This window comes from Erinaceus europaeus, chromosome 2 (genome assembly GCF_950295315.1).
Source record: "Erinaceus europaeus chromosome 2, mEriEur2.1, whole genome shotgun sequence".
NCBI classification, from domain to species: domain Eukaryota; kingdom Metazoa; phylum Chordata; class Mammalia; order Eulipotyphla; family Erinaceidae; genus Erinaceus; species Erinaceus europaeus.
In genome coordinates, this window is record NC_080163.1 from 18,326,726 (window position 1) to 18,354,437 (window position 27,712).

General features: G+C 42.5%; 2 protein-coding genes across 6 annotated transcripts in view; one reads left to right on the plus strand and one right to left on the minus strand.

Annotated features, from left to right (window-relative positions):
- COMMD10 (COMM domain containing 10) overlaps positions 1-27,712 on the plus strand; it is a 924,871-nt gene that overhangs the window by 468,714 nt on the left and 428,445 nt on the right. The gene's annotated exons all lie outside the window — the stretch shown is intronic.
- Positions 1-27,712, minus strand: part of SEMA6A (semaphorin 6A) — a 162,609-nt gene that overhangs the window by 29,217 nt on the left and 105,680 nt on the right. Inside the window, exons 7-19 of one of the 4 annotated variants that reach the window (XM_007521971.3) lie at positions 26,912-27,002; positions 22,583-22,702; positions 21,204-21,292; positions 19,769-19,986; positions 16,803-16,934; positions 14,152-14,307; positions 12,548-12,724; positions 12,053-12,193; positions 11,891-11,971; positions 9,630-9,688; positions 7,091-7,111; positions 6,911-6,961; positions 1,764-1,928 (exon numbers count right to left, since the gene is read on the minus strand). In XM_007521971.3, the coding sequence (XP_007522033.2) occupies positions 1,764-1,928; positions 6,911-6,961; positions 7,091-7,111; positions 9,630-9,688; positions 11,891-11,971; positions 12,053-12,193; positions 12,548-12,724; positions 14,152-14,307; positions 16,803-16,934; positions 19,769-19,986; positions 21,204-21,292; positions 22,583-22,702; positions 26,912-27,002 (1,501 nt within the window). The remainder of the gene's footprint in view (positions 1-1,763; positions 1,929-6,910; positions 6,962-7,090; positions 7,112-9,629; positions 9,689-11,890; positions 11,972-12,052; positions 12,194-12,547; positions 12,725-14,151; positions 14,308-16,802; positions 16,935-19,768; positions 19,987-21,203; positions 21,293-22,582; positions 22,703-26,911; positions 27,003-27,712) is intronic. The other 3 variants (XM_060177370.1, XM_016187624.2, XM_016187625.2) reach the window with 3 other exon arrangements.

Sequence of the window (27,712 nt, forward strand, 5' to 3'; positions counted from 1 at the left end):
ATGTTCAGCACCCATGCAATCACCTCTGCCACCATTGTTTGACAATCTGCAGACTGCTTCCAGCTTCATCAATATCCATAATAAGACCCCAGAGAACCAAGAGCACCGAATATTAAAATGATTCGTCAGTATGCTAATTGGAACTCTTCGATAAACTCCATCTCTGGAGGAGATTTAACGATTGGAGGAAATCCACACCACCAATCTTGGGGAAGCCGAGAGTAAATGATGGCCACCAAACAGCTGGGTGTTTGTTTGACATATTTCACTCACGACTGGGAAGAGTTTCTTCACAAAGTCGCAGTGGGCAAACACAGAGTGATTGTATAAAGCTGTCTCTACTGCAGACCTCAGCCTAAACCAACATAAATGCTGTTCAAAGCCACACAAAACAAATCAGGACACACACGGGGTTGGTGACCCGTCATAATAGTTCTGTCTCATAGAGGATTGGTTTGGTGCTTCCAGGCAGTGGGGACTCCCTTCAAAACTTGAGTTGGGGTGGATTATTAAGAGGAAGATAGAGAAGGAGGAGAAGGAGAAGAAGAAGGAGGAGGAGGAGGAAGAGGAGGAGAAGGAGAAGGAGAAGGAACAGATCAAATCAAGTAATGGGACATGTTTAAGGACAGGTAAAAAAAAAGTCACATCTCTTTGGCTAGTAGGCAGCAGTGTGTCCGTGTCAGACAAGAAAAGAGGAACACTTAGCGTGAGTCTGCCTTGGAACCATCCTCTGTCAGCACAGAGGGAAATCTGTATCCAGACAACTCTGGGAGAGGACACAACAGAGATTGTGTCCCCAGGGTCACTGAGGCTGGGCTGCCCTGGGGATTTAGACGCCCCCCCCCTTCCTGGAAGAAACTCTTGAAAACATATAGAAGGAAACAATCCTGAATAGGGAGAAAAAATCTCGAGACATAACTGGGCTTTCTCAGCCTCTGATTAACGAGACTGTTTGGGGGACAAGCAAAGGTCTCTTTGGATGCAGCTGCAACCAAAGTGGGATGTGTTACCAGCAGCAGCAAGTGGCTAGAAAAGAGATGACATTTCCTGCCTCCAGTAAAGAAAGCAAGAGAGAGAATTTAGGACAGTTCACAGTGGAGCCCTTTTCATGGGGGGTAGCTTCCTTTCCATTTGAAATGCACAGCAATTCCTGCTGGATTAAGTGACATATATATTTTTGTTTGTTTGTTTGTCTGTTTTAGCTGTTGTCCTTGAAGGGACCCTGGCTCTTTCAAATTGTCCTGGAACCCTGGAGCTTTCAAATTCAGCATCAGACCACAGGGAGGGCTCACCAGCCAGATGAAGACTTTGCCCTGCTATTTCTCCCCACTCACTGATTGAACAGGGGCCTTTAACTTCCACTCTGCTCACTTGCCAAAACCCGCTCTGAATTCCATTCCACCACTATGGTGGGAAAAGATGATCCAACAGAAAGGAAAAAAAAAAATCATAGAATCAGCTCAGAGGAGAGGAATGGGATCTCAGGAGCCAGCCCTCTGCTTTGGGCCAAGCCACACCTCTCTGGGGGTGGAGGAAGCTCAGAAGATGTTATTTGTTTTGTGTGGTTTCTCCTTGGTCTGGGAAGGGGGGGAGGCACGTTTGGGTTAATTGCAGTCTTTTTCTGAGAAGCTTTCAATCACAGTGTGTTGATGGAGGAGGTTCCTTGAAAGGCTTCTGGGACTCAGCTGGAAGCAGTTCCACAGTCCTCCCCCACTCCGCCCTCTCCCTTCATCCCAGAGGAAGAGACATTTCCAAGGCCTTACCCTTTTTGTCCTGGTGATTATGGGAAGACACTGCCCCCAAAGAGTCTGTGTTGTCCGGTGCGTGGATCAGATCGTCCCAATCCAGCATGCCTCCCCTAGACTCAAACCCCTCTCGAGCCGCGGAATCGGACGTGGTGGTGCTGGGCAAGAGGGAGCTGGAGTGGCCTGTTTTCATCACAAATACAGTTAGGGGAGACATTGCCAGAGACAGCCACATTCCTTCTGCTCTGAGGTCAGGAAGTGGGGCATCAGGCTGGCTGCAAGTTGGGAGGAAATGGTCCTAGGAACCACAAGGCTGGGGATTGGGGTGCAACAGAAAGCCCCTTGAACTTGGACTTAGTGGTTGAAGGGCTAGATCCTATCTCAGCTACCTAGTAGGTGTAAAAAGACACATATCTCAGACACACAAAACAAATCAAAATCTGTTAAAAAGAAAATACTAGTGTCTTCCTCTGGTGCTTCCATTGTAGCGTTAGTGGCAGGATATATTCACTCTGGGGACACCATTGGTTACTGAGATGGGACCTCACAATGAGTCTGTCCACTGAGGCAGCCCCTCTCATGGAAGATGTGCCTAGTATTCAGCTCGACCTCAAGTTCATAGACACTCCTTTTTCTTGCATTCTTTTTTTAAAAAATCTTTTTAAAAATTTATTCATTGGTTGAGAGAGAAACTGAGAGGGGGGAGAGAGAGAGAGAGAGAGGGAAAGAGACAGAGAGACACCTGTAGCCCTGTTTCACTACTTGTGAAGCATCCCTCCCTGCAAGTGGGCTCCAGGGGCTTGAACCTGAGCCCTTGCAAACTATAATATGTGAGCTTAAACCGGGTGTGCCACTGCCTGGCCCCGGACACTCCTTTTTCTGTATTTATTTATTTATTTATTTATTCCCTTTCATTGCCCTTGTTGTTTTATTGTTGTAGTTATTATTGATGTCGTTGTTGGATAGGACAGAGAGAAACGGAGAGGGGAGGGGTAGATGGAGAGGGGGAGAGAAAGATAGACACCTGCAGATCTGCTTCACTGCCTGTGAAGTGACTCCCCTGCAGGTGGGGAGCTGGGGGCTTGAACCGGGATCCGTAAGCTGATGCTTGAACTTTGCACCAGGAGCTCTTAACCCGTGGCACTACTACCCAACTCCCCTGACACTCATTTTTCTAGAAGAAGTAAGAAGCTCTCCCATCTGCTCTTATTCATTGGAATGGAGGCGTCACCTGCTCCATGCTATGGCTGAGCCATTTGTGTCTTATTTTGACAAAATGGGTTCCATGACTCACACTTGGAGGGAGGCCTTTGTTTTCCCAGGCATACTAGCTTTTTGACCTCCAGAGTCCCCTTGCCATGTGTTAACATCCGAATGGCCATGTGGGAAGTGATGGTTGAAACTCTGGCTGTTTCCTGAGGACACTTTCCTAAGCCTTCCCTCCATCATTCCACGAAGTCAAATGCAGATTGCACCAGAGCCTTGGAGCTCAACTATCACAGTGATTAAGGGAAATCCCTGTTATGATTTTGTAAGTTGTCTTTGGTTGACTAAACCTAAACTATAGCAATCTCTTGAACACTTTTGAAAAACAGACAACAAGGTATCTTCTGTAAATATGTTAGAGGAGCCAGGCAGTCAGGCAGCCATGTGGCTCATCTAAGCTATAAAGATTTCATTGGAACCACAACACTTAAATGACACCACCGAGCTCTGGTAGTATTTCAGAGGCCACTTTCTGTGTAGAACTTATTTGGCTCACAAACAGTTTCAAAGAGCCTGGTTCTTATCCAACCGTTAAAAAAACATGTTCATTAAAAACCCAGGAGTGCTTGCATGGAGACATTTTGTTTTGGCATTTCTGGGCACCACATCTCATCTCCTAACACTGATAAGAGCACAGGGGGAGGAAAATTAGCTTGGGGAGTCTGAAACAGAATTTCCTTGATTTCCTCTTTGCTTGTACTGAGTTCTGAAATATAGCCTCTATTTTCCCTCTCATGAATTCAGTACTACTCTAATGAAATAGATGGTCAACCGAAGAGGGGAATTTACATCTAGCATAAGCAAACAATAAACTTCAGGTGGAGTTAAAAGGGCAGAAAGGGGAAGGGGGCGCACCCTTTCCTTCAAGTAGTAAGGATTTCTTTTACCTGAATTGATATGCATTTTGAGCACTTTCAATTTAACTCTGTTCAAGGGGGCAATTTTATGGTAATGCCGTAAGTGTGGTTTAGGGAGAACATTTCTTAATATGGAGATCTAGGGGAAAGAGATGCCTAAGGGACACATTTTCTGTAGAGAGATTTCCTGGACCATATGCTAGAGATACATTGGGGATGGAAAGCTATGGCTACTAGAGGAAATTAATGTGGACCAGATGGTAGTTAGGTAGGGAAATGTTTTACACAAATGTGAGAAATCAGCTGCTTCCTACTGCTGAGGTATTAGTCTAATTCCCACCACATCTCTGCATGTTCTAAGTGTAAATCTAGAGAAACCATGCATCCAATGTATTCAGAAGGGAGGGTATCAGAAATGAGTAAGGTTGACAATTGTTTACATTTATGCTTGATGTCCTTATAATCTGATTGGAAGGATATATATATATATATATATATATATATATATATACCAAAATAATGCTGCCTGGATAGGCAAGTCATTTGGAAGTGATAAATTTTGGCTTTTTAATCTAATAAGAGAACTCATATCTCTTTCATCACTGGAGTGTTATGCTGTATTGCTCTGATGAAATTCAAAGAAATGAGCTTTTGAAGTTGACCTCAATATGTATCACATTGTTTCTCTATATCTACAAGTCATGGTAACTCCACAGGTTAGAGACCCTTCCAGCTAACCTTTCCAGCTACCTAAGTGTAGTCAATTAGACATAAAAGCAGACACCAGATCAATAGAAAAGAGGAGGAGAGAAGTAAAAACAATCAGGGTCCAATTCACTAAAACAGGGGCTCTTGTGTATATGCAAAAGTGTTGCAGGGAGCTTTTGACAAGAGAGTGTTTGCATTGCTTACTGAAATGATTTCAGCTCAGTTGTCCAGATTTGGCTTGATTTCCCTCTTATGCACCATGAAAAGAAGCCCACATACAGGTCATGAGCCTTCTGTGGGGACATGCAGAGGCCACAGCTAGAAACAGTTTGGGTGTACTGTAGAATACTAGGTTAACAGTCTACATGCCCATGCTCATAAAGGTAGCAAATTTGGTCCTTCCTTTGATGGCACAAAGATAGCACTGGTTCAGTGCCTGGCAAATAGTAGTAAATAAGCCATCTCTTGTAATATTTCATAATAAGAATTTCTCCTATATATATTTTTTAAGTACAGTCAGGGCCAGCCACCATCTGATGGTCCATTAATCATCTGGTTTCTTTGCACTTGACAGACTTAGCCTGGAATGGACAAGAATTATTAGTTGAAAGGAGAATTCCAGCTCTTCTGTACTTCACTTTCATCATAAGCCTCAGATCAAGAGGCGAGGGTTAATGGCCATTTCCCTTTAAAGTGTTAACATGGGAGAATTAATAGGTTCTTTTGCTTTTGTAAAAGGAAATAGAGTCTCCATAGATTTTTTTTTGTCTTGCTCAAAGTGACTTTTTATTTTGACTTTTGATTAAAGTGTTTCTTTCTTTCTTTTTTTTTGTTTTTTTGTTGTTGTTCATAAGGAACATACCCCACAGTTTAATTATTCTACCTACAAGAGAAGTTACCTGAATTAGTCTTAGTGTGACTTATAAATGCTGAGGAAGCTTGCAGTTCAATAGATTCAAGTCTTGAATTTCTCAGTATCTGATAAAGATTATTCAGTCATAAGAAACAAATGCCAAGCATAGTATTGGGAAAGAACAGACGCTAAGTGGGTTTCTTTCTGAAGGGCAAACTAAGCTAAATGACATTTGCCTCCTGAGAAATTTCCCTTCCAGTTGTTGGTGTTTAATATTCTGGCTTGAATCATAGATCAGAGAATGCTAAAGGTGGAATGTTAATGCTGTGGGCTCCCCTACTCCATGCTGCCTTGCCCCACAATGGTGGCAATCAGGAGAAACCAGCCACCGCTTCCTACATTTGCCTGACTCCAGTTCATAATGTAGTTTTAGGGCTTTCAAATAAGCACTTTGATTTATGCTAATTAGACACATGGAGGGTTTCCATAGACCTATCGTATCTGCAGCCATTTTGAACTACTTCTTCCAATCCTATGTCCACTTTGTTTTCTTCCTTCTGATTTTCACTATTCCCTCCTTCCTTTATTGCCTACCTCTTGCAATGTCTGAGTTATCAAGGAGACCCTAGTCCCCTGTAGAAAGCAGCAGCTTCAATTTGCTATCACACAGGTTTTTCACAAGCTAATATTTTTTAAAAGCATCTGTGTAGTTTATCCAAATAAATCTTGGGGGTGAAGCTTTGAGAAATGCCAGTGGAGCATCCTCACCACATTTCAACTTGTGTTACAAGTGCTCAGAATATTCTGCTGATAGACTCCAGAGCTTTTAATAATGAAGTGTCTACATACTTCACAATAGAACAGCAGTTTGACTTCTGTTGGGATGGTATTTCCATTGGGTCAATCTTCCTTGTAGACATCCAGAGGAAATATTACTGAAAATGTGCCCAAGTATGCACACCCTTTCACTGTGGCTAATTTCATGCAATTGTGGAGTATTTTGCCTCTGATAGATTGACATATGCCCCTGCATAGATTTTTCACCTGCAGAGTATTGCTCTGCAAGGCAGTGTTTTGGGGTCTGGAACACCCCCCCCCCAATTAAGGAGCTTTGGCCTATTAGGCACAAGAACTATTCTTTTATCTTGGCTAGACTTCTGTGCTAAAGCAATTTCTTCTCCCTCAAGAACTCATTAAATATATTCAGCAATTTCCCTAAGGCTGGCAGATTTTATGTTATATGGGTTAAAAAGTAGGACTCAGTCTTACATCCCAATTGTCCTTGGCAGACCGAGTGGTTTTTAGAATATCATGAAATCTATAAATACTTTTAGTGAATTGGGACCCTGAAGGAACAAAGAAAATGGTCCATGGTGTTTAGGAATGGAAACTATAAACTACCACAGGGTGAGTGGTTTTTAAGAACTAAGAAACAATAAAACAAAACAAACAACAACAAAAAAAGGTATTCATAAACTGACCATAGACTGTGCTGTAAGACATTTCATGATCTGGTAGAGGAGTTGAAATGTCTATAAAAAATGAGGATAAATTAATTTAAAAAGAAACTGAAGGCTTGAAAACACTCAAGAAAATTGATGAAATAGGATTTCTTAAATAGATTGCAACCAATATTAAGTTATGAGTAATCTCTTCCTTACCATTCAGTGCCACGAAGGAATCTGAAAAACAAAAGGAAAGAGAAGGTGACTTAATGTTTCACACTTTGCTTAGTGTGACTTACATAATAAGTGTGAATGAGCTAGTACAGAACCACATTAACGTATGACTCCAGGCCTAAGTAAGTGCCCTTTAATTCTTTCTTGCAATAGAAGGCCTTCCAGACTTTCGTCCTACTCCCTCCCTCATGTGAGTGTTCTCCAAGTCACCACCTTGGTTACCAACAAGCAAGAGTTAATAGGAGAAGTTAACTACAATTGTTGGGAGTTCTGCAAATTGAAGATCTACTCTGTAGAGAAGGACAAGAATGTGGATAAAATCAGCAACATCCGGAGCATAGTACAAAACACTTCTCTTCATGTTTCTATTTCTATTCTTCTTTTTAAAAATATTTATTGGAGAGAGAGAGACCTGCAGTCCTGCCTTACTACTCCACTCATGAAGCCTCCCCTCTGCAAGAGAGGACAAGGGGCTTGAACCCAGATCTTTATGCATTGCAATGTGTGCACTTAATAGAGTGTACCCCTGCCTGGTTCCTATATTTCTGTTCTTTACATTCACTCTTTTTTCATCCTAGCCAACGTGTTGTAAGGAGCTGTCCAGTTCCACAGTGTTTCTAATTAGTATATTAGAAGCACAAATGAAAACAATCACATATACACAGCAACACACATATGGATGTGGGCTGTGTATCTGGGTCGAATCACTGGTTCACTCAACCTGCTACTTATCCTCTGACACTGGCTTTTGGTGATTTCTTTCTTTCCCTTGGAGATCATCTCAGAGCCATTGCACACCAATGAGCATGTATTTGAGGGTTTAGTACTAGGACCATAGGACCACAAGGCACAGGGAAGCTGAGTGGAAGCCCCCCTCAAAGGTTAGCTGTATGAACTGTCCTTTCGCAGAATCACAAGATCCTCAGCTGAACGTATGCAAAAGTAGAAGAGGCTTGAATACTAAGATTGAAGAGTAAAGCTCTGACTTGGGACCTGATACTGACTAAAGGTGTCTGCTGTTCTGGATTCAGAGACCTCCTTGGGTTCCTCTGATCAAAGGGCATGGGTGGGGATATGTGTGGTGCATGCTTTACAGAGCTAGGGACAGCCATCTTCACATATTTTAAAAGTTCTTTACCTAGCCCATCCAAATCTTCACACTTGTTTTTCCACAGATATTCCCAGATTTTCACTCATGCCAACTAATTAAGTTAATTTACATAGACACATACCAAGCCTTATTATTATTGTTTTGTTGTTGTTAGAAATGGAATTACAACCACACAATAAACTATTGTTTGAAGGCAATCTTTGGCCAGTATATAGTATCTATCAACAAAAAATAAATGGCAAAGAACTTGGAAAGGTGGTTATCAGTAGCCCTCTGATTACATCTGCTACCTAAAATGGGGTATGGGAAGACAGTTGAATCACACTTCAGTATATAGTGTTTCAGTACTCAAGGCTTAGAGATTCAAATATGGAGTCAAATATCACAAGTAACAAAGTTTCATTCCAGCAGTGAATGGCCAGTAGCTATGTGGATCCCCCAGGAGATAATACCTGATGGTGCATTTTACTGGATTTTAATACATCTCAGTGCCACATACATTTTTTGGGTTATCCCCCCACACACACACACACACACTTCTCTACAGAATTCTTATTAAATTCCAGGTCCATGAGTCCACCTTTGGACTGAAGGAACTATTTTGCGGGTGCCATTTTAAATGCAAGCTTCTCGAAATCCATCATATATTCCATTTGTAACACCACAAAATAAACATTACCAAGGTATGGTATCACTGTCTTAGTCTGACATCAATTTTTTTGTTTGTTTGTTTTAAGAGACTACAGATACTCAGGACAACTGGGTAGAATGTTGATCAGTGTCCTTTATATAATCAAAAATGTTACTACTTGGTAACTTTTGAAATAAACTCTGAGATTAGCATAGTAGTCTGATTCCTATAAAAAGGCTATTTTGAGTCAATTTTTGCTTAGTGCTTTTTTTTTTTTTTTTTAAATAAATGGCATTTGGTAGGAGATATTCAACATCTAGTTAAGCTACTTTCGCTAGGTGCTCTGTTCAAGAAGAAAACAGTCCCATTTAATTAAAAAGCTAGAAAATAGCAATCAATCCTTTTATCATCCGGCTAAAAATTACATTGCAATAAATTATTTTTAAAAAAGCAACAAAACTGTGGTCTCAGTAGGAATGCTGATATTAACTTACTGTCATTAATATCCTCTAGAGTAAATTTCTTCCATAGCATTATAATAATGAAATAGGCACAGCATTTATGGCAACAACACAGATAACACAGGCTCTCCAAACCCAATTTTTTCCTTCACTGCTATCTAGAAGATGATGCCTATCATTTCTGCATTTTTTAGTTATGCATGTTATTAAGTGTATTTAGCCAGCTGCACTCAATTCCAGTTGTATGGTGATGTTTCTAGGCCAGATGATAAAAGCATCTCTGCCCAAAGCTAAACATGGATTAACAACTCTACTTACTGTGACAGTCTCCCAGGCCATCTGTATTGCCTCGTTCGATGTCCTGTTCAAAAGTCAATCTTGGGTGGGAGGAGGGAGGGCAAAGGAAAGAAAGAAACAAATAAAAAAAATGAGTCATAATTCTGGAATGAGTCTTAAGTTTCACTGATGAAAGTCACACAGTGTGATACACCCAGTGGCAGGTGCAAAAGAACAAGGGCAACAAAAAAGTAAATAACATCTTGAAAATCTATCTCTGATGTTTAAAAGAAATGTGTCTGAAGTATACAGTTGGCAGGAGCCATGATTTAAGTGGTTAATTCAGTCATTACTCAGAGTACATGAGTGTGTGGATTACTTCTCTCCTTCTTTTACTCTGATTCTCTGAGCATTTCCTAAATATTTCAAAAGTCTAAATCTTTAAATAGACTCCTTTCAGAAGTCTACATGTAGGAAAAAAAAAGTCAAGTGGTGGTTTTCTCTCTGCTGTTGTTTCTGCATAACTCTGGACTTCTCAAGACTCTTTTTTATCTCTTTGCTCAGCATTACCTTGTAGAACAAAACACTCAAAGGTACTGATGACTAGTAACTATGTGGGTTCCTCCAGGAGACAACACCTGATTGTGCATTTTACTGTAGTCACTTGGATATTTTGATACATTTCAGTCTTATATACACTGTGTTGGGTTTTTCCCCCTCATTCTTCTCTACAAATTCCTTTTTAAAAAAAAAAAATTTCAGGTCACTGAGATCACCTTTGGTCTGCACAAACTATATAACACAAACAGGATCAACCTTTATAATATCTATTTTAGTTTTTAAAGTAAACACACTAAAATCATTCAAAGGAGCACTGTTATTTTGACTTTATATCCACTGGGGCCGGGCAATGGGACACCCAGTTGAGTACACATATTACCATGCGCAAGGACATAGGTTCAAGTCCATGGCCTCCACCTACAGTGGGAAAAGCTTCATGAGTGTTGAAGCAGTGCTGCAGGCTTCTTTCTCCCTCTTTCTAGCCCCTCTCTCCTCTAAATCTCTCAATGTCCTAGTTAATTATAAATGGAGGGAGGGCAGAAGATTTTTACATCTGTTGCAATAAAGAAACTTTCTCACTAGTGCCATTCAAATATTTAAAGACAGGCTGACAATTTCAAGGTCCCCAACCACAGGCCTGGTAGACTGGCCAGAGCGCACTGTTTTTTTAAGAGGAAAAGCATGAACTGATTGATTCCTTTTTTAAAAAAAATTAAAAATATTTATTTATTCCCTTTTGTTGCCTTTGCTGTTTTTTTAATTGTTATAGTTATTACTGCTGTTGTTATTGATGTCGTTGTTGTTGGATAAGACAGAGAAAAATGGAGAGAGGAGAGGAAGACAGAGAGGGGGAGAGAGACACCTGCAGACCTGCTTCACCGCCTAGAAGCAACTCCCCTGCAGGTGGGGAGTCGGGGGCTTGAACCGGCATTCTTATGCTGGTCCTGGCGCCTTGCGCCATGCTATCGCTCGACTCCCGATTGATTCCCTATCATGCAATAGGGTCAGTGGATCTGTAGCGCAGACGGGGGTTTATTGGATGCACACACCATGCCTGCAGTGCAGATGCGTCATTTAACAAATGCTCTGCAAGTTCTTCTCAGTCCTGCATAGGAGAGAATACTTAGAAGCACGTTGTGTTTCTTCCTCTGTGTGTTAAAATCCATCTGAGGACAGATGATGAGTCAATTGGAAAACGGCCACTTGTGAGGGTGGGGTGGTCTGTGAAGTAGGGGAAGGGAGGAGAATGGCTGGTGATCCTATTGGTGAGCTTGTCAATAAAAGGTTGGTGTGTGCAAATGTAGCCAATGACACTTTTATTTATTTGTTTGTTTATTTATTTATTTTGCCTCCAGGGTTATTGCTGGGGCTCAGTGCTTGCACCATGAATCCACTGCTCCTGGAGGCCATTTTTCCCCCCCGCTCTTGTTGCCCTTGTTGTTGTAACCTTGTTGTAGTTATTATTGTTCTTGTTGATGTTGTTCGTTGTTGGATAGGACAGAGAGAAATGGAGAGAGGAGGGGAAGACAGAGAGGAGGAGAGAAAGATAGACACCTGCAGACCTGCTTCACCTCCTGTGAAGCGACTCCCCTGCAGTTGGGGAGCCGGGGGCTCTAACTGGGATCCTTACTAGGGTCCTTGCCCGTTGAGCCACGTGTGCTTAACCCGCTGCACTACAGCCCGACCCTCCAATGGCCCTTTTAAAATGCACCAGAGTCTCCCCAGCCCCTGGGGCTCCTTACCTGCTGCTGGGTGACAGATGGACACAGGAACCTCCTTCTTTTACCCACCCACAGTATGGGTCTCGGGAGGCGATACAGGTTCTGCAGGAAGAGGATGACCATGAGCTACCTAGCACACCTTTCTAAGCGCAGTGGACTCGGTCGTTGAGGTCAAGTACTTACTTCTTACACTTCCCATGTCGTTCACACCGGCCGAGGGGAACCTTGATCACACAGGTGGAGAATGCAACATACAGAGAGCTGCTTGCTTTGTCTACTTGCATACCCATAATCCTCTTGTCCTCTACTCCATCATAGCTGCACCTGATTTTATAAGCAGAATAATATTATTAAGAGGCTCTCTTGGGCTCATATTTCTTTTTCTGCCACCACCCTCACACCTTCCCTTCCAGCCAGAGATGAGATCTCTTAATCTGGTTTACTAAAGGAAAGCAACACATTCTTATGTGTAGTTCTCTCCTTATTCCCATGAGTAAGCATAAACATATATTCTGGCAAGAAAAAAAAATCCTTTTATGTGTAAGATATTTTTATTCTTTACCCAAACCATTAAATCACCTAAAATGCATAAAATTTCAGTCCTTCATGGTTTTCTCTGAACAAAGAGGGTTACCACAACCTCACAATTACTCAGAAGGACCCAAATAGTCCACTCACTTTTCAGGGTTGTAAACGCTCATCTCCTCCAGGAAAAGGCTGTCATTTAGGAAACCACTGTTTCCTGTCCTGGCCAAGAACTTCAAGATGATTCCTTTCTCTGATCCCAGGAAAACCACAGTGTGATTCTCATAGGGCCCAGCAGCTGTGTCCACTGCGATTTTGGTCAGGCGATATCTAAAATGACAGGGCATCATCTTTTTATCTCTGTCAGCCTGTCATTAAAGTGTCCCCTTTTCCACTTCAAACAACTGCAACAGAGCTTTCTAGTAGTAACCTCAAGAAAAAAATATATGCATATAAATGGTGCTCCCAAGCTGTTCTGGCCCTTGATTTCCATATGCAGAGCATTAGCCTGGCTCTAGGGGGAGGAGGGAGGTATGTGGGTGGGTGTGTATGGAGGCCAAGTTCCATAATAAATAGACAGGCAGAATCATCTGAAACCACTCAGCAATTATCCCTTCCACGAGCAGCAAGGAATGGCTCATGCCTCCTATGAAGAGAGAAGGAAGTACCTTAACTCATTTAGCATAGAAAGAAAAAAAAAAAACCAAAGCAATGGCTACCATTTCCCCAAGAGTCTTTGAGGTGTGAAAACTTGTCAACAAAATGTCAAACTAGGAAGCTTTCCAACCTTATAGAGAGGAGAGCTTGGCAAGTTCTAAAGAATGGGGTTGGTAAAGTGTGGATGACATCTTAATAAAAACATAAGGTTATGGGGGCCGGGTGGTGGTGCCCCTGGGCAGAGACAACACGTTATAATGTCCAAGGACCAGGGTTCAAATTTCTGGTTCTCACCTGTAGGGGGAAAGTTTCATGAGTGGGGAAGCAGTGTTACAGAGGGCTCTATTTCCTATCATTTTCTGCCCAGTAATATATGTATTTCACAAGACACAAGGGCAAGATTCATCATAGTGCTGTAATAATTTTGATATAGTAACAGTATAAGTATGGTGGAAAAGTTAATTCACATTTTGTTTGATGACTCTTACAATTGGACGGTGCTTGGGAAAGCCTGCAGAACTGTTCAAAAATGAGCTGTACATGAGTCAAGAGAAGTGGTTAGTGCAGTCGGCGATCTCTAGTCAGCTATCTCTTCTCTGCTGGTCATCACTTCACACAACAAATTCTACAGTATAAATCCCTGTGGAGGTGTGCTTTGGTAAATGCTCTATTTCCCCATACTCCATCTGACAGACAGCTAACAACTCATGGGTGATGCTCAAGTTGAATCTGCAGCACATTTTACATCCACTGCCAAATGCATATCCACCTCTAGATTGGCTGATTCTCTTTCTCTGTGCCTCTACTTTTGCACAGATGGGATTAATGGACTAACCCCGAAGAAAACATGTTTGTTTCTTCTCTTTGTTGGCATGTATCCAACTAGCCTACAAATATCAAAATTCCTCTTAACTGGGAATGGAGTAATGAGTGTTTGGTGGAATCTACCCAAAGCGCCAACATTTCACAGCTGAATCAGCGCCCAAGATAACAGAAGATGTTTGTGGCATTTCAAAGCATGATCTATTCACTGTTAAGTTCCAGAAGCCTAGAGTGGAGTTAGGGAGATCCATTTAGGACATGGTTTTCTTGCCACTCACCTAACCATTGTCCTTAGGAACCATGGTCTGTTGATGATGGAAGGTACAGCCTCATCCATGAGAGGGTGCGTCTTGATGAAGTTCAAGGTATCATCAGGAAACTCATTGGATGTTGTGTATTTTTCTAAGGAGGGTGAGCCAGCACAGCAGCCTGGCCTAAAAGGCAACAAAGAGTGGCAGGGAAGGAGCTGATTTCATGCCTTTTGGCAAATTCTTTGAATGAACTGCTTCTCTAAGCATCAGACACAAGGAGAGAGGTGGGAGGAGGGAAGAATGTACGTAGGCTGAGAAGAGGAAGTTGAAATGCCACCCAGTCAAATAGGCTTATCTGTCACAGAGAAACCCCAGTCAGGGCAACACAACCTCAGCTGGGGGCAACTTGGCTTCTCCCCAAATACAAAACCAAACCCCAGTAAATGACTATGGGGACCAGGGAGGATGTGTGTGCTCTATGACTGTTCAACCGGTCCTAGAACCCCATTAGACCAGTTTTGAAGCATTTGCTCTAACGAGAAAGAAGTAAGCTGGTATCTTCATCAGCATAGAAAACAGAGGCATCCAAGGAGCCACCAGCCCACATTCACAGCAGCAGAACTCAAAACATCATTGAGCTGGAGGGTCAGAGAACATGTGGGTTTTGCTCTTTTGTTGTTTTCATTTGATTTGACACTAATGTCCAATAGACAAATATTCCACCCCCCTACTAAGGCCAAATTTGCATTACTGAACAAAGGACAACAAAAATTGATTTTAAAAAAGAAATCTGATGATCTCAGAAATCCAGGGACATCCTATAAAAGTCAGATGAGGACAAGCCCAGTGCCAGTCCTTTGCAGAAGCCTAGTTTACCCACTGGTACCAAAGGGGAGAGGGACCCAACACTGCCCTGTACAAACACTATTTTAAGGTTGTAGCCCTACCCACTGTGTGCAGGCATCCTGATGTTTTCAAGATGAAAACCTGCAGGAGGCACAAGAATGAAAGAACACCATTTCTACATTCCCAGGAGAAAAACATTTAAAATATATGTCTGCTGATGGCTGAGTGACACCTTCTTTTTACACACCCAGGAGAGCATATGACGCCAGCAGTCCTTGAAGCCTGAGCCCTCAGGAAGGCTCACCTTCCCTTCCTGCTTAACTTGAAGGAAACTAACAATCCCAGACAATGACGCAGGAATCTCCGTGGGGCTGCCAGGCTGAGATTTTTGCACCTAGTCTGTTCTTTACAAGTAACAGAGCATACACATGCCACATCATTCTAGCAGTGAAGACAGATGAACCATACAGGTTTCTTGCCAAGATTCACATTTTCTATGTCAGTTCAATGAACTGGGCTAGGTACTTCATTTGGGGGATGAGAAATCTGAGGACTGAGTTGGAAACACACACACACACACACACACACACACACGCCCTGGCTTTCTTCTCTAGAGCGGCACACAATTTCAGCAGAGAAAGCAGGGCACATGAGGGTGTTATATGTAAACAGTCTAGTGCTATAGGAGAGAATATAGTATATGCCATGAAAACAGAACAGGGACACGGTTGGGTGAGAGGGAGAGCCTCTCCTCCCAGTTAGAAGGATTAAACCAGCTTGTGAAGATTTGAAGGCAACTACATAAAACTAAGAGGTCTCTAGATGGTCTCTGGACACGTTTTCCAGTGAATGCAGTTCTGGGGCACAACTTGAAATGGTGCGTCTGCTGTGAATTTGGACCCAAAATAGAGCAAGAGCTGGCAGAACAGAGAGCTCTGTACCTGCTGCTGCCTTCCTAACGTGAATCAGCTCTGATCCAGTTGGATCATAAAATCCAGGGAACAACCCTTCTATTTCATATATTCTTAAAGTGTTCTAATGGGATGGATCTCTGCAAAACTGCAAATGGATGAGTGGAACTAATCCTCCTAGCTCTGTGAGTTTGGACAGTGCCACTTTATACCATTCTGGACTTCAGTATCCTCAACTGTAGATCCCTGGGACTGGTTAGACTAGATGGTTCCCATCATCTAGGATTCCAAGAGATAAACTACAGATAAAAAAGGCAGCCAGAGGAAACCGGTCTTAACTATAGAGGGAGTCAGGCAGTAGTGCAGCGGGTTAAGTGCAGGTGGTGCAAAGTGCAAGGATCCCGGTTCGAGCCCCCGGCTCCCCACCTGCAGGGGAGTCGCTTCACAAGTGGTGAAGCAGGTCTGCAGGAGTCTTTCTCTCCTCCTCTCTGTCTTCCCCTCCTCTCTCCATCCTATCCAACAATGATGACATCAATAACAAAAACAGTAATAACTACAACAATAAAACAACAAGGGCAACAAAAAGGAATCAATAAAAAAAAACAAAACTATAGACAATACTGAGTTTGGATTAAGGGGATGAAGGCAGATGCCTTCACAGGACATATTGTTTGTTCTGGCTTCTGCTACTGTATGGACTGATCACAAGATGTTCACTTTCAGCACCTTTTTTGGAGGTTCAAAGTAGCCATCTCCCCCCGCCCCCACACACACAATTCCACACATTTCCCATTACCTGAGTAACGTATCACGTCTCCTCCACTGAAAGCTTTCTTATTCTTTATCCATCTGTGACCATGGATCCAGGATCATTATGGGGTACAGAAGATGGAAGGTAGCCATCTTAATGTCTGCACATACCTGGGCTTGGGGACACGCTCATCAGGAACTGGTGTCCAGGTAGAATCTGGAGACTTCTGCTCCTTGAACCTCCCAGTGAAGACATTGGCGATGTCGAGCATGTCATAGGCACACACTGCAGACCCAGGGATGCTGCAAGGTGACATTTCACACACAGTGTCACTCACTCAGACAGTTTGGAAAACAATCTCCAAAGAAACATTCCTACTTCTGACAGTTGAAGCTTTAGGTTCACACCTTGAATGTCGTACATATGAGGAATCCTCGTGCATAAACAATGCTTCTGTCAATCAAATTTGCACCAGAGGCCTCAAAACAAACAAACAAAACCTAAGTATAACAATCTCAGAGAGAGAAACAACCTCTTTGTGGTTTATTCCTGGAGCTGCTTTAGGTATAAAGGGGAAGAATGAATGAGCTAGTGATTTAGGAGATGTGTGAATTTCCTGACAGTGTCAGTCAACAACCCAAAGCTAAAACTGTTTGGAAAACATTCTGCATCTCTGATATTGGTGGTAAATTGAAGTCTAAGTGTGACCATTATCCGCACATTGCCCCTTTGATTGGGTTCCTCCAGCCAAGAACTGCAGGAGGAAGAATGTATTATGTGGAGACCCTGCATATGTTATGTTTCTTACTGTACACTTCCATTTTTTAACTTCCTGTTTATTTGCATAAGACCAAACAATTTAAGTCCCTTAAGCACCAGCACTTTGTGAATAAAATGCTCTCATAAGTGCTAAATAATAATAATAATGAAGGGAATCTCCACTTATAATTATATCCTTGCTTGGCATTTCTGGAAGGACTTTGGTGATTTTTTTCCCCTTACATCAGTCTTGAGAAGCCATGAATTATTCATTCATCCGGATACACTGTTTGAACCCATGTTTGTTTTTGACTGTGGCCTTTCCTCTATTTTGATCAAATAAACTGCAGGCACCAGCTGGTTGAGAGTTTTCTTTGGGCTTTGAGGTAGTGGGACACTGCACCACAGGTCAGTCAGGGCAAGGCAGGGGTGCCAGGCAGCGTGGGAACAACACCCAGGCCAGTGAGAATCATTTAGCCCCAACAGTTCAAATATTGAAGGAATATGGAAATTCATGATTAGGAGGATTTTATGCTGTCTTTAATTTCACAATACAATTATTGACATAGTTCTGATTCTGCAAGAAATAGACTAGAAAGCTGGTTGAAGGCACAGTGGCAGGATAAAATTTAAAGTGTGTCACTTAAACATACATATTATTTACAGAATTGAATATATAAGACTGATGCACCATTTGTTTGAGAATTCCAGGACCCTAGTGTTGTTTGTTCCACTTTGTGAGAGCCATTCTACACCTCCCTCTCCTAAAAGTTAAAGAGTGCACGTGTCTGTTTTCTGTACGTATTTACTAGGTTCTCTGTAAAAGGTACAATACAAAGCCAAGCAGTCTTTGCTGAGAGGAAGAGAATTTTAATGATCCAAAGCTCTACAGAGAAATAGCCGTATGGTACTGTTGACCTTCGGACAACTTGAGTTTGATCTGCACAGATCTACTTATACTTTTTTTCCCGCCTCAATAAAATGCAGTTGTACTTCCCTATCCGTGGGCTCCACACTCACAGAGTCCAACAATCTGAGATGCCAATTGGTTGAATCCCAGTATGCAAAATCTGCACACAGGGAGGGCAGACTATAAGGGACTAAAGCACCCATAGATTATGGATGTGAGATGTCCTGGCACTAATTTCTAACACATTAAAAAAAAAAAAAAGAAGAAGGCTGCTGTTCAGTTTTGAGGATCTTAAAAGTAGAATTTTGACTGTGTGGGGAGCTGGCACATTGCTCATGGGTTAACTGGGTCCATATTTAGACTTCATAGCCATGCCTTAGAGACACGGTCCTTTTCACACAGTAGCTAGGACACTAAGGCCTGAGAACCTTGTGCCTTTCTTCTTTACTGCCCTCACACTTGCACTGCTCCAGGAACAATTATGAGCATGTTATTAAATGCTTAATGCCTTATCTTAAATAAATACAGAACTAGGAAAGAACAAGTGGTACTGGATATTTCTAGCTGCGATCTTTGATGATCTGTAATCGCACTAGAGCTCTCCAAAGACAATGTGGCCCTAGGTTCAGATTCAGTTCTCTGGATAATCATCAGGGTCCCTTAGGTGGGATGCCACATAGATTTATATGGATGCTAAATGCCATTGCAGCACTTTTTAATAAATTTCCAGTGTGTTTACTTCAAAGGTCACCACTCCAACTCACACAAATATTAAAAGGAGTTAAGATGAATGAGAAGAGAAAAGGTGTGTGAGCAGGTGGTGGTAGGGAGTGGGAGTGGTTCTCAAGTTCCAGAACTGCCTCTTCCATCAACTGATTACTTGGGCCAGGTTGTTTAACTGAGCTCAGGGGGCCAGGTGGTGGCATACCTGGTTGAGAGGCTCATGTTCCAATACATGAGGAGCTGGAGGTTCAAGCCCCCAGCCTCCACCTGCAGGGGGAAGGCTTCACAAGTGGTGAAGCAGGTCTGAAGATGTCTTTCTCCCTCTCTTTCTCCTCCTTCCCTCTCAATATCTGGCTGTCTCTATTAAAGAAATAAAGATAATACAAAAATAAAAGTTTTAACTGAGTTCAGCTTCCATCAGTGTAAAGAGAAGGCAACCAGTGTTCAGTCTCCAGAATTACTGGACAGGTTCAGAAATAATGTATGAATCATATTTACATGTCAGGCATGTAAACAGAAGGTATTGTTATACCTCATCTAATTTACTGTCTCTAAAAGTCTAATAATACTTATAAAGGCATTTAGATTGGTTAAGGAGCACTGAGTGCTAAGTGCTTCTTAGCCACAAAGAGTGAACAGCAATTTCTCCATTAGTTGCACAGCTTTGTGTATTACAAGAGCATCCCATGGGGGAAAGGAAGCCGGGAAGAGCCAGTTAGGTCAACAGAGTCAGGCCCTGGTTACCTGTTGTAAGGTGTGGAAAAGGTTGCCAGAACAACATCCCGACCGTTAATACGAATCACGTCTGTAACCGCCTGAAGAATGTTGAAATAAAAATGGGAGTCTCCGGGCACTGAGCAGTTGAGGCGAGCCTTCAGGAAGGATGTCCACTGTTTCTCCAGGACTCTCTGAGACCCTCCCATGTCATTCTTGCAAACCTGAGCCACCCTGGGGAAAACGACCTGTGGGGATCACAAAGGGGGGAAGTGAAATACGTTTACTTTTTCACAGAGATCTCAGTAGAGCCCCTCCCAGTCACTCCCCTGACACACACACACACACACACACACACACACACACACACACACACACACACGTACACTTCCTTTGAAAACAGGAGCAGGACAACAAGGTGCTTACATCAATCTTGTGTTTCTCAAATCAGGAGAAAAGTGGGAGCAAAAGGGAAAACTCAGCCTTGCAACAGCATGTTTTAAAAGATAAGGCTGTGGCATTTAATAGAGAGCCATAAATCCTTTCAGGGATCAGCTTTCAGCCACATAAACTCATTTCCATACAGACTGCTCAGCTTTTTATTCCCCTCCTAACAAAAGCACACTTTGTATGCACCATCTCTGCCGTCCTCCCTAGCTGCTTCTGGACCCAGAATCTCATGCTCTAAATTCCTCCTAACTGTTCCAGCCACCTTGGCACTGAATCTGTGCTGTGAAATGTAGTCATCTTGCTCTACTCTCCAGAAAAAAATCACTGGCATAGACCTAATCTAAACGGTCACTTCAACATTGAGGGTATCTAGTGTCTAAGGAGGGTGTGGGGACGGGGTACAGGTGGGTAGCTCATGTCAAAAGGAAAAACTGTTGAGAATCTACTACATCTTGAGAGACTCAAAACAGTATAAAATCAACCAAACACCAGTGCTTTTTCAGTAGAGATAGTTTAGAAGGTTTTCTTTTCTTTTCTTTTCTTTTCTTTTCTTTTCTTTTCTTTTCTTTCTTCCCTTCCCTTCCCTTCTCTTCTCTTTTCTTTTCTTTTCTTTTTTTGCCTCCAGGATTATTGCTGGGACTGAGTGCCTGCACTATGAATCCAGTGCTCCTGGAGGAGGCCATTTTTTTCATTTTGTTGCCATTGCTGTTGTTGTTATTGGACAGGACAGAGAGAAATCAAGAGAGGAGGGGAAGACAGAGAGGGGGAAAGATAGAAGCCTGCAGACCTGTTTCACCGCTTGTGAAGCGCCCCCCCCTGCCCTGCAAGTGGGGAACTGGGGTCTGGAACAGGGATCCTTGTGTTGGTCCTTGAGCTTTGCACCATGTGCAATTAACCAGCTGTGCTACAACCCAACCCCCTAGTTTAAGAGGCTACTTCACTGGCAGCTTTATGTTATTTCTTTCAAGATCCTTCCTCACAGGATTGACCCAAAGCGAGACATCTTTCCACTTACCTTCCCCATGCTGTTGTACTCCACGGCTATCTCCCTGAAGAAGAAGTAGATATAGTCTCCATAATCCACTGCTTGGACAAAGTATGGTTCTGTGAACAAACAGGCACTTGAATTGGGGGGCATGTCATCTGAGACAAAAGCACTTTAATCAGTTGCAACCCAGGTTCTGCTATTAATTAAAAGTGTAGGGCCATTAGACATTTGGTTGACTCTAACCATTCATGATGATGTCACACAAGCCAGTTGGGTGATTACAGAAAGCATTGGCACCTATAAATCCTGTCTTTCAGAAGCAGTTGCAAACAACAGTGAGGAATAAACGAGTTTTGCATATCCATGAATCAGATGCTCAGTTTTTCCCCCCCATAGGGTACTCTAAGATGAGAGTTTGAGGGAGGGAGAATTGATGGTAGTGTTTTCTATTGCAATAGAAACAATACTTTGCTAATATTCCCCCCTCCAAAAAAAAATCACAGGAAGCAAAAAGGGAGGGAAATAAATCAATTAAGGCAAGAGATTGTTAGGATATTGTACAGATGTGGTTGAGTTAGGCAGGACCAACAAACCACCATATTTCCATGCGAGTATTATTATTTACATATCAACCTTCTGCCTTATTTTAAAAATGACTTCTCCAACACCATATTACCCCCTCAGGATATGACTTGTTCCGCCAGCTAAAACCCTAGCAACCTTTGCTACGGAAGCTGTCTACCTTCCCAGAGTGCCTTGTTTTCTCCACCCCCTTTCCTAGCCAATTCCATCCCGACTTGCCACTTCTGGAATTCTCCTATAAAAGTCACTTCTGTTTCCACTCTCTCTCTCTTTCTTCCACATCCTGACCTGGAGAAGGGTTGGCATGGTAGCAGGAGGTGGCCATTTTGCTAGCTCCACATGGCCTAAAGCCGCTGTGCTCACACCCGACTCTGGAGCATCCACATGAATAAAGATTTGTGTTCCCGCTCTGCCATGAGTTCCTGGTCTCTTCTCTCTCTGGCGACACTATCCCGGCAAGAGATAAAATTTCTTTTTCTTTTTTTCTTAAAATATTTTTTACTTTTTTTATTTTAATGAGAGAAAGATAAAGATAGAGAGAGAGACCAGAGCTGTGCTCAACTCTGACTTATGATGGAGCTGGGGATTGAACTTGGGACTTCAGAACCTCAGGCATGAAAGTCACTTGCATAGCTATTATGCTGTCTCCTCTGCACAAGATTTGCAATTTCCACTTTTTGTTTTTCTTTCTGTGAGAAGCCATTACTAACAAGAAACATTCTAGTCTGTCTACATCTTCCTCAAGTTCTGTAAGCAACACCACCACCACCTCTGACACACACACCCCACCCAATTCAGTTCCACTCTTTTAATTGTCTGTATACCTTTCAACCATTTTGAATCATGCTTCACAGTCCGTAGGGTTGGGCTGTCTCCAAGACTCCGGTAAATGACTGCATCAATAGCAAGGAAGTCAGTCACTGTGGCTGAGTAGAGTTTTCCATCTGGTAAGGAAAAGAAAAAAGATGAGTAAGGTGGGAGCAAGACAGTGTGTGTGTGTTTGTGCAAGACAGTGGGCGTATGGAGTGTGAGTGAGAGAGAGAGAGAGTGTGTGTGTGTGTGTGTGTGTGTGTGTGTGTGTCAGTAATAGAGACATCTCACAGATTGCTTTCCTGCATCAGACAAATGAGATTGGACAACTGGGAAAAATCCAAAAATGACTGGGAAAATACTTGGCCCAGATGGCTAGCCATTTTTAAATTGGGATCATGAGAGATGAAACATTTTTCATTTTGAAATTGCACGGCAATTTCTAAGCAGCGGCAGCAGCAGCAACTCAGGAAACACGGTAAATGAAAAATGTTGTTTGCTCCACTTGATTAGATGGACCTTAACTGAAACCTCAAGGCCAAAGCCCCTTGGATACTGCTCTTTCCACCACACCATGGTCAACTGGATTAGGTGGGAGCCCAGGAAAGGATAGAAACTGATTGTATCAAATATGAGCAGAAGTAAGGGTTCTCAGCCAGAGCAGGTGAAAGGAATGATGGGAAGGGGGATTCATAAGCAATAAAGAGCTGATGAATTTGCTGATTATGTGCCAAGAGTCCCTCAGACATGAGAGCGACTGATTCCTGGTAATCTAGCTTAAAGGAGAGATATTTAATTGCTGCAGTAGTTTCAAAGTCATAAACTGAAAACAATGATACACAAGATGCCAAAGCAGAGAAAAAGGAGGGGCAAGGTTGAATTCAGACTGGGTGTGCTTTAAGAATTCATGCTTGAGAGGACATATGTTTGAAGGCACAGCCAAGGTGGGGGAGGTGGACAGAAGACTCATTTTAGAAACTTTGGTTATTCTCCCAGATTTTCAAACAAACTGCAGACAAATATCCAAATAGAATGTCCAAAAATGACAAAAAAAAATCACTTTCTTAGTTCATTTTTAATGGGTAAATAATTTCATTCACTGTATATCAAAAATAACTTATGGGTAAGTTCTCATTATGAGAAAAGAATATTGTTTTTCTTTCTTTTATTTACTTATTTATTTATTTTTATTATTCCCTTTTGTTGCCCTTACTGTTTTTTTATTTATTTATTCCCTTTTGTTGCCCTTGTTGTTTTATTGTTGTAGTTACTATTTTTGTTGTCGTTGTTGTTGGATAGGACAGAGAGAAATGGAGAGAGGAGGGGAAGACAGAGAGGAGGAGAGAAAGATAGACACCTGCAGACCTGCTTCACCGCCTGTGAAACGACTCCCCTGCAGGTGGGGAGCCGGGTTCGAACCAGGATCCTTATGCCGGTCCTTGTGCTTTGCGCCACCTGCACTTAACCCGCTGCGCTACAGCCCGACTCCCTCTTTCTTTAATTTTTAAGCTTATGGTAACATACCTAAATAAATACTTTGTTTTAAAATAACTAAGACTCTGGAGTTTACTTAGGTTCAAGTAATAACAGTCTTGACTAACTATTGAGATGGCTTAATAGTCATCTGTGAATAAACACTGACTGTTTGGGGCTAGATTTTAATTGAAAACCATAAATCTTTCCATTGATAAACACTTATGTACAAAAACTTCACTTTTTTTAATATTTATTTTATTTATTTATTCCCTTTTGTTGCCCTTGTTGTTTTATTGTTGTAGTTATTATTGTTGTTGTCATTGTTGGATAGGACAGAGAAAAATGGAGAGAGGAGGGGAAGACAGAGAGGAGGAGAGAAAGATAGACACCTGCAGATCTGCTTCACCGCCTGTGAAGCGACTCCCCTGCAGGTGGGGAGCCGGGGTTCGAACCGGGATCCTTATGCCAGTCCTTGTGCTTTGTGCCACCTGCGCTTAACCCGCTGCGCTACAGCCCGACTCCCTTCACTTTTCTTAAGGAACTGTAACCCCAGGCCAAAGAGATAGGTAATCCTGGGAGCAAGGAACTTGGTGTCTGACAGAGAGAGAAGGTGGAGAGAGAGAGAGAGGTGGAGAGACAGAGAGATGTGGAGAGAAAGAGAGAGACAGAGAGAGATGGAGAGAGAGGACTTCCTAATTACCTTGAAGTACTCTTTGTTTTATATTCAACACTGGATATCTTCTACTTCTGAAACAGAGCACTGTTTTGATACACCTCGCTAATATGACAGGCATTCAGGAGCAACAAGAGTCTCCTATTATTGGGGGCTGAACTTTGATGAGATTTTTAAAGATTCCAATGGAAAGCTACTCAAATGTAGCAACTGGCAGGAAGGGCAGGTGCTATCCCATGTGCTCCTGCAAGGTTTGTGTTCTTAGGAAATTTTCTACCATTCTCCCCAGGTGACAACATGTCTTCTTTTAAGTTTATAGTTAAATTCAAAGTTCCCCACCCACTGCAGCCCATGGAACCAATCAAGGCAGTTTCAAATGTAAGGAAAATGCTAGAGTAGAAGTTAGGCACTTGAGAATCTACTCAAGCACTTTTTCTATTGGTCTTGGTGGCTGCCTAGGCTGACAAGTAGGTTTCTAAGATTTCCTGTTTTGTGCAAATATGTTTTCACTGTGTTCTCATTTCAGGGGAAAACCCAAGGAAACTCTTCTTCTTCTTCTTCTTCTTCTTCTTCTTCTTCTTCTTCTTCTTCTTCTTCTTCTTCTTCTTCTTCTTCCTCTTCCTCTTCCTCTTCTCCTCCTTCTTCTAATTCTCCTTCTTCCTCCTCCTCTTCTTCTCCTTCTTCTTCTTCCTCTTCATCATCATCTTCTTCTTCTTCTACTTCTACTTCTTCTTCTTCTTCTTCTTCTTCTTCTTCTTCTTCTTCTTCTTCTTCTTCTTCTTCTTCTTCTTCTTCTACTTCTTCCTCTTCCTCCTCCTCCTCCTCCTCCTCCTCCTCCTCCTCCTCCTCTTCTTCTTTTGCCTCCAGAGTTATTGCTGGGGATTGGTGCCTGCACTACTAATCCATGGCTCCTGGAGGCTCTTTTTCCATTGTTGTTGTTGGACAGGACAGAGAGAAATTGAGAGGAGGAGAGAGAAACAGATACCTGCAGACCTGCTTCACTGCTTGTGAAACTATCCCCTTACACGTGGGGACCCTGGGGCTCAAACCAGATCCTTGCATCGGTCCTTGGGCTTCACACTATCTGCATTTAGCCCAGTGCACTACCGCCTGACCCCCAGAACCTTTTCTTCTTAATTTGGCAATGGTGACTGTTAGAATCTGTGGCTGCAGGTGCAGGTCCACAGATGCATGAACACTGAGAATGAGGTTCCAGGAGCTAATTTATCCTCATAATCAAAATCCCAAGGCTCTTCACCTAAGGAGGATGAGGCAGCTTCTAGTTGTTGTGATGGAAATTATAGCTAACTGCTTTATTACATGCTGTAGCAAGCACTATTATAACCAACACTTCTCCTTACACCTCCACATACACAGCTGGCAGTGAATTCCTAAATAAATTCCTAACTAATGTACACCACACACACACACACACACACACACACACACACACACACACACATTCTATAGCTGAAAATGATGGCATGTTGTCACTGCATTGTATACTTTTGAGTGGAAGAAAGGACTGGAGACCATCATAAGCTAGCCAGTATCTTTTGCTGGGCCTCTACGATCTTTCCATCAGAAACCAGGCACTTCACACTATCAGGTCAATCAAGTTGGAGAAGTGGGGATGCAGCCTTTGTGACCAGAGAGAGATCCCAGAACCTCCCTTCTGTCCCCTTCCTTCTCCCTAGAAGACATCTCACCCTCATTGGGGCTAGATTGACTGACAAGAGCAGCTAGTTCTTCTCATAGAAAGAAATCAAAAACAGTATAGAGATGAAAAGGATCTTGTTCTGGATGATGGCACTGAGTAGTTAAGTTACACCAACCCCACGTCTATCCTTCCTTAAATAAGAAGTCCACATTGGTGGTCTGAGGTGGAATTTCTTTATTATTATTATTATTACTGAAGCTCAAACATGACTTCACCATATGTCATATGCTCACTGCAAAGCTGCTATTTTTTTTCCCCCAAAAGCCACGAAAGAAAACAAAAGTGTGGCAAAGATTTCCTTGAAGAGGCAAAAATACAATCTGCATATTACCTTCAGATGGAAAAGACAGTCTTAATTACAGTGTCCCACCAGAGTTAAAAGTACAACTGTGATTCTGTGAATTCTCCGGAGCAGATTCACAGAGATGAACTGAACACACAAACACGAATGCAATGAGAAGTCAGGTCATTTACCCGCAAACAGTGCAACGTTGGCGTGCTTGGCATCATAAGGGCACCTGGCCATTCCACTGAATTCATCCCCTAAAGGTTCCAAAGTATCCGTCTAAAGGAAACAAAAGAACTTAATTAGGAACAACAACCAACAGTAATAATAGCAACTAATATTTATGCTATGTGTGCTTAACCCACTGTGCTACTGCTAGAATTGCTGGCCCTCAACCAATATTTATCAAGTACATTATGTGCTCAGTGACTCAGCTGCAAGCTTCAAATAATCCTTTTTTTTGTGTGTGTGTGCCTCCAGGGTTATCGCTGGAGCTCAGTGCTAGCACCATGAATCCACTGCTTCTGGCCACTAGGAATCCACTGCTCCTGGTAGCCTCTCCACCCCACCCCCCTTTTTATTAGATAGGACAGAGAAAAATTGAGTGAGGAGGAGGAGGAGGAGATAGAGAGGAAGAGACAGAGATAGACACCTGCAGACCTGCTTTGCTGCTTGTGAAGCTCCCCCCCCCCCAACAGGTGGGCAGCGGGAGCTCAAATCCGGATGGGCCACCACCTAGCTCCCCAACTAATCCTTAAAAACTCTCTGAGATGGCCTACTGATACCAGATGAGGAAACTAAAATTCACAGAGATTAAGTCACCTGACTAAGGTTATTATTAATAAATAGGTAGTGAAATTCAGTCTTTTCTATTTGGTTTTGCCATTACAATCAACAGATTCCTATGAACTTCTGGGATGATCTAGAAATAAGCATCCTCTCCTTGCAAAAGGAATTTCTGAGGCAATTGTGGGGGAAACTTACACCCC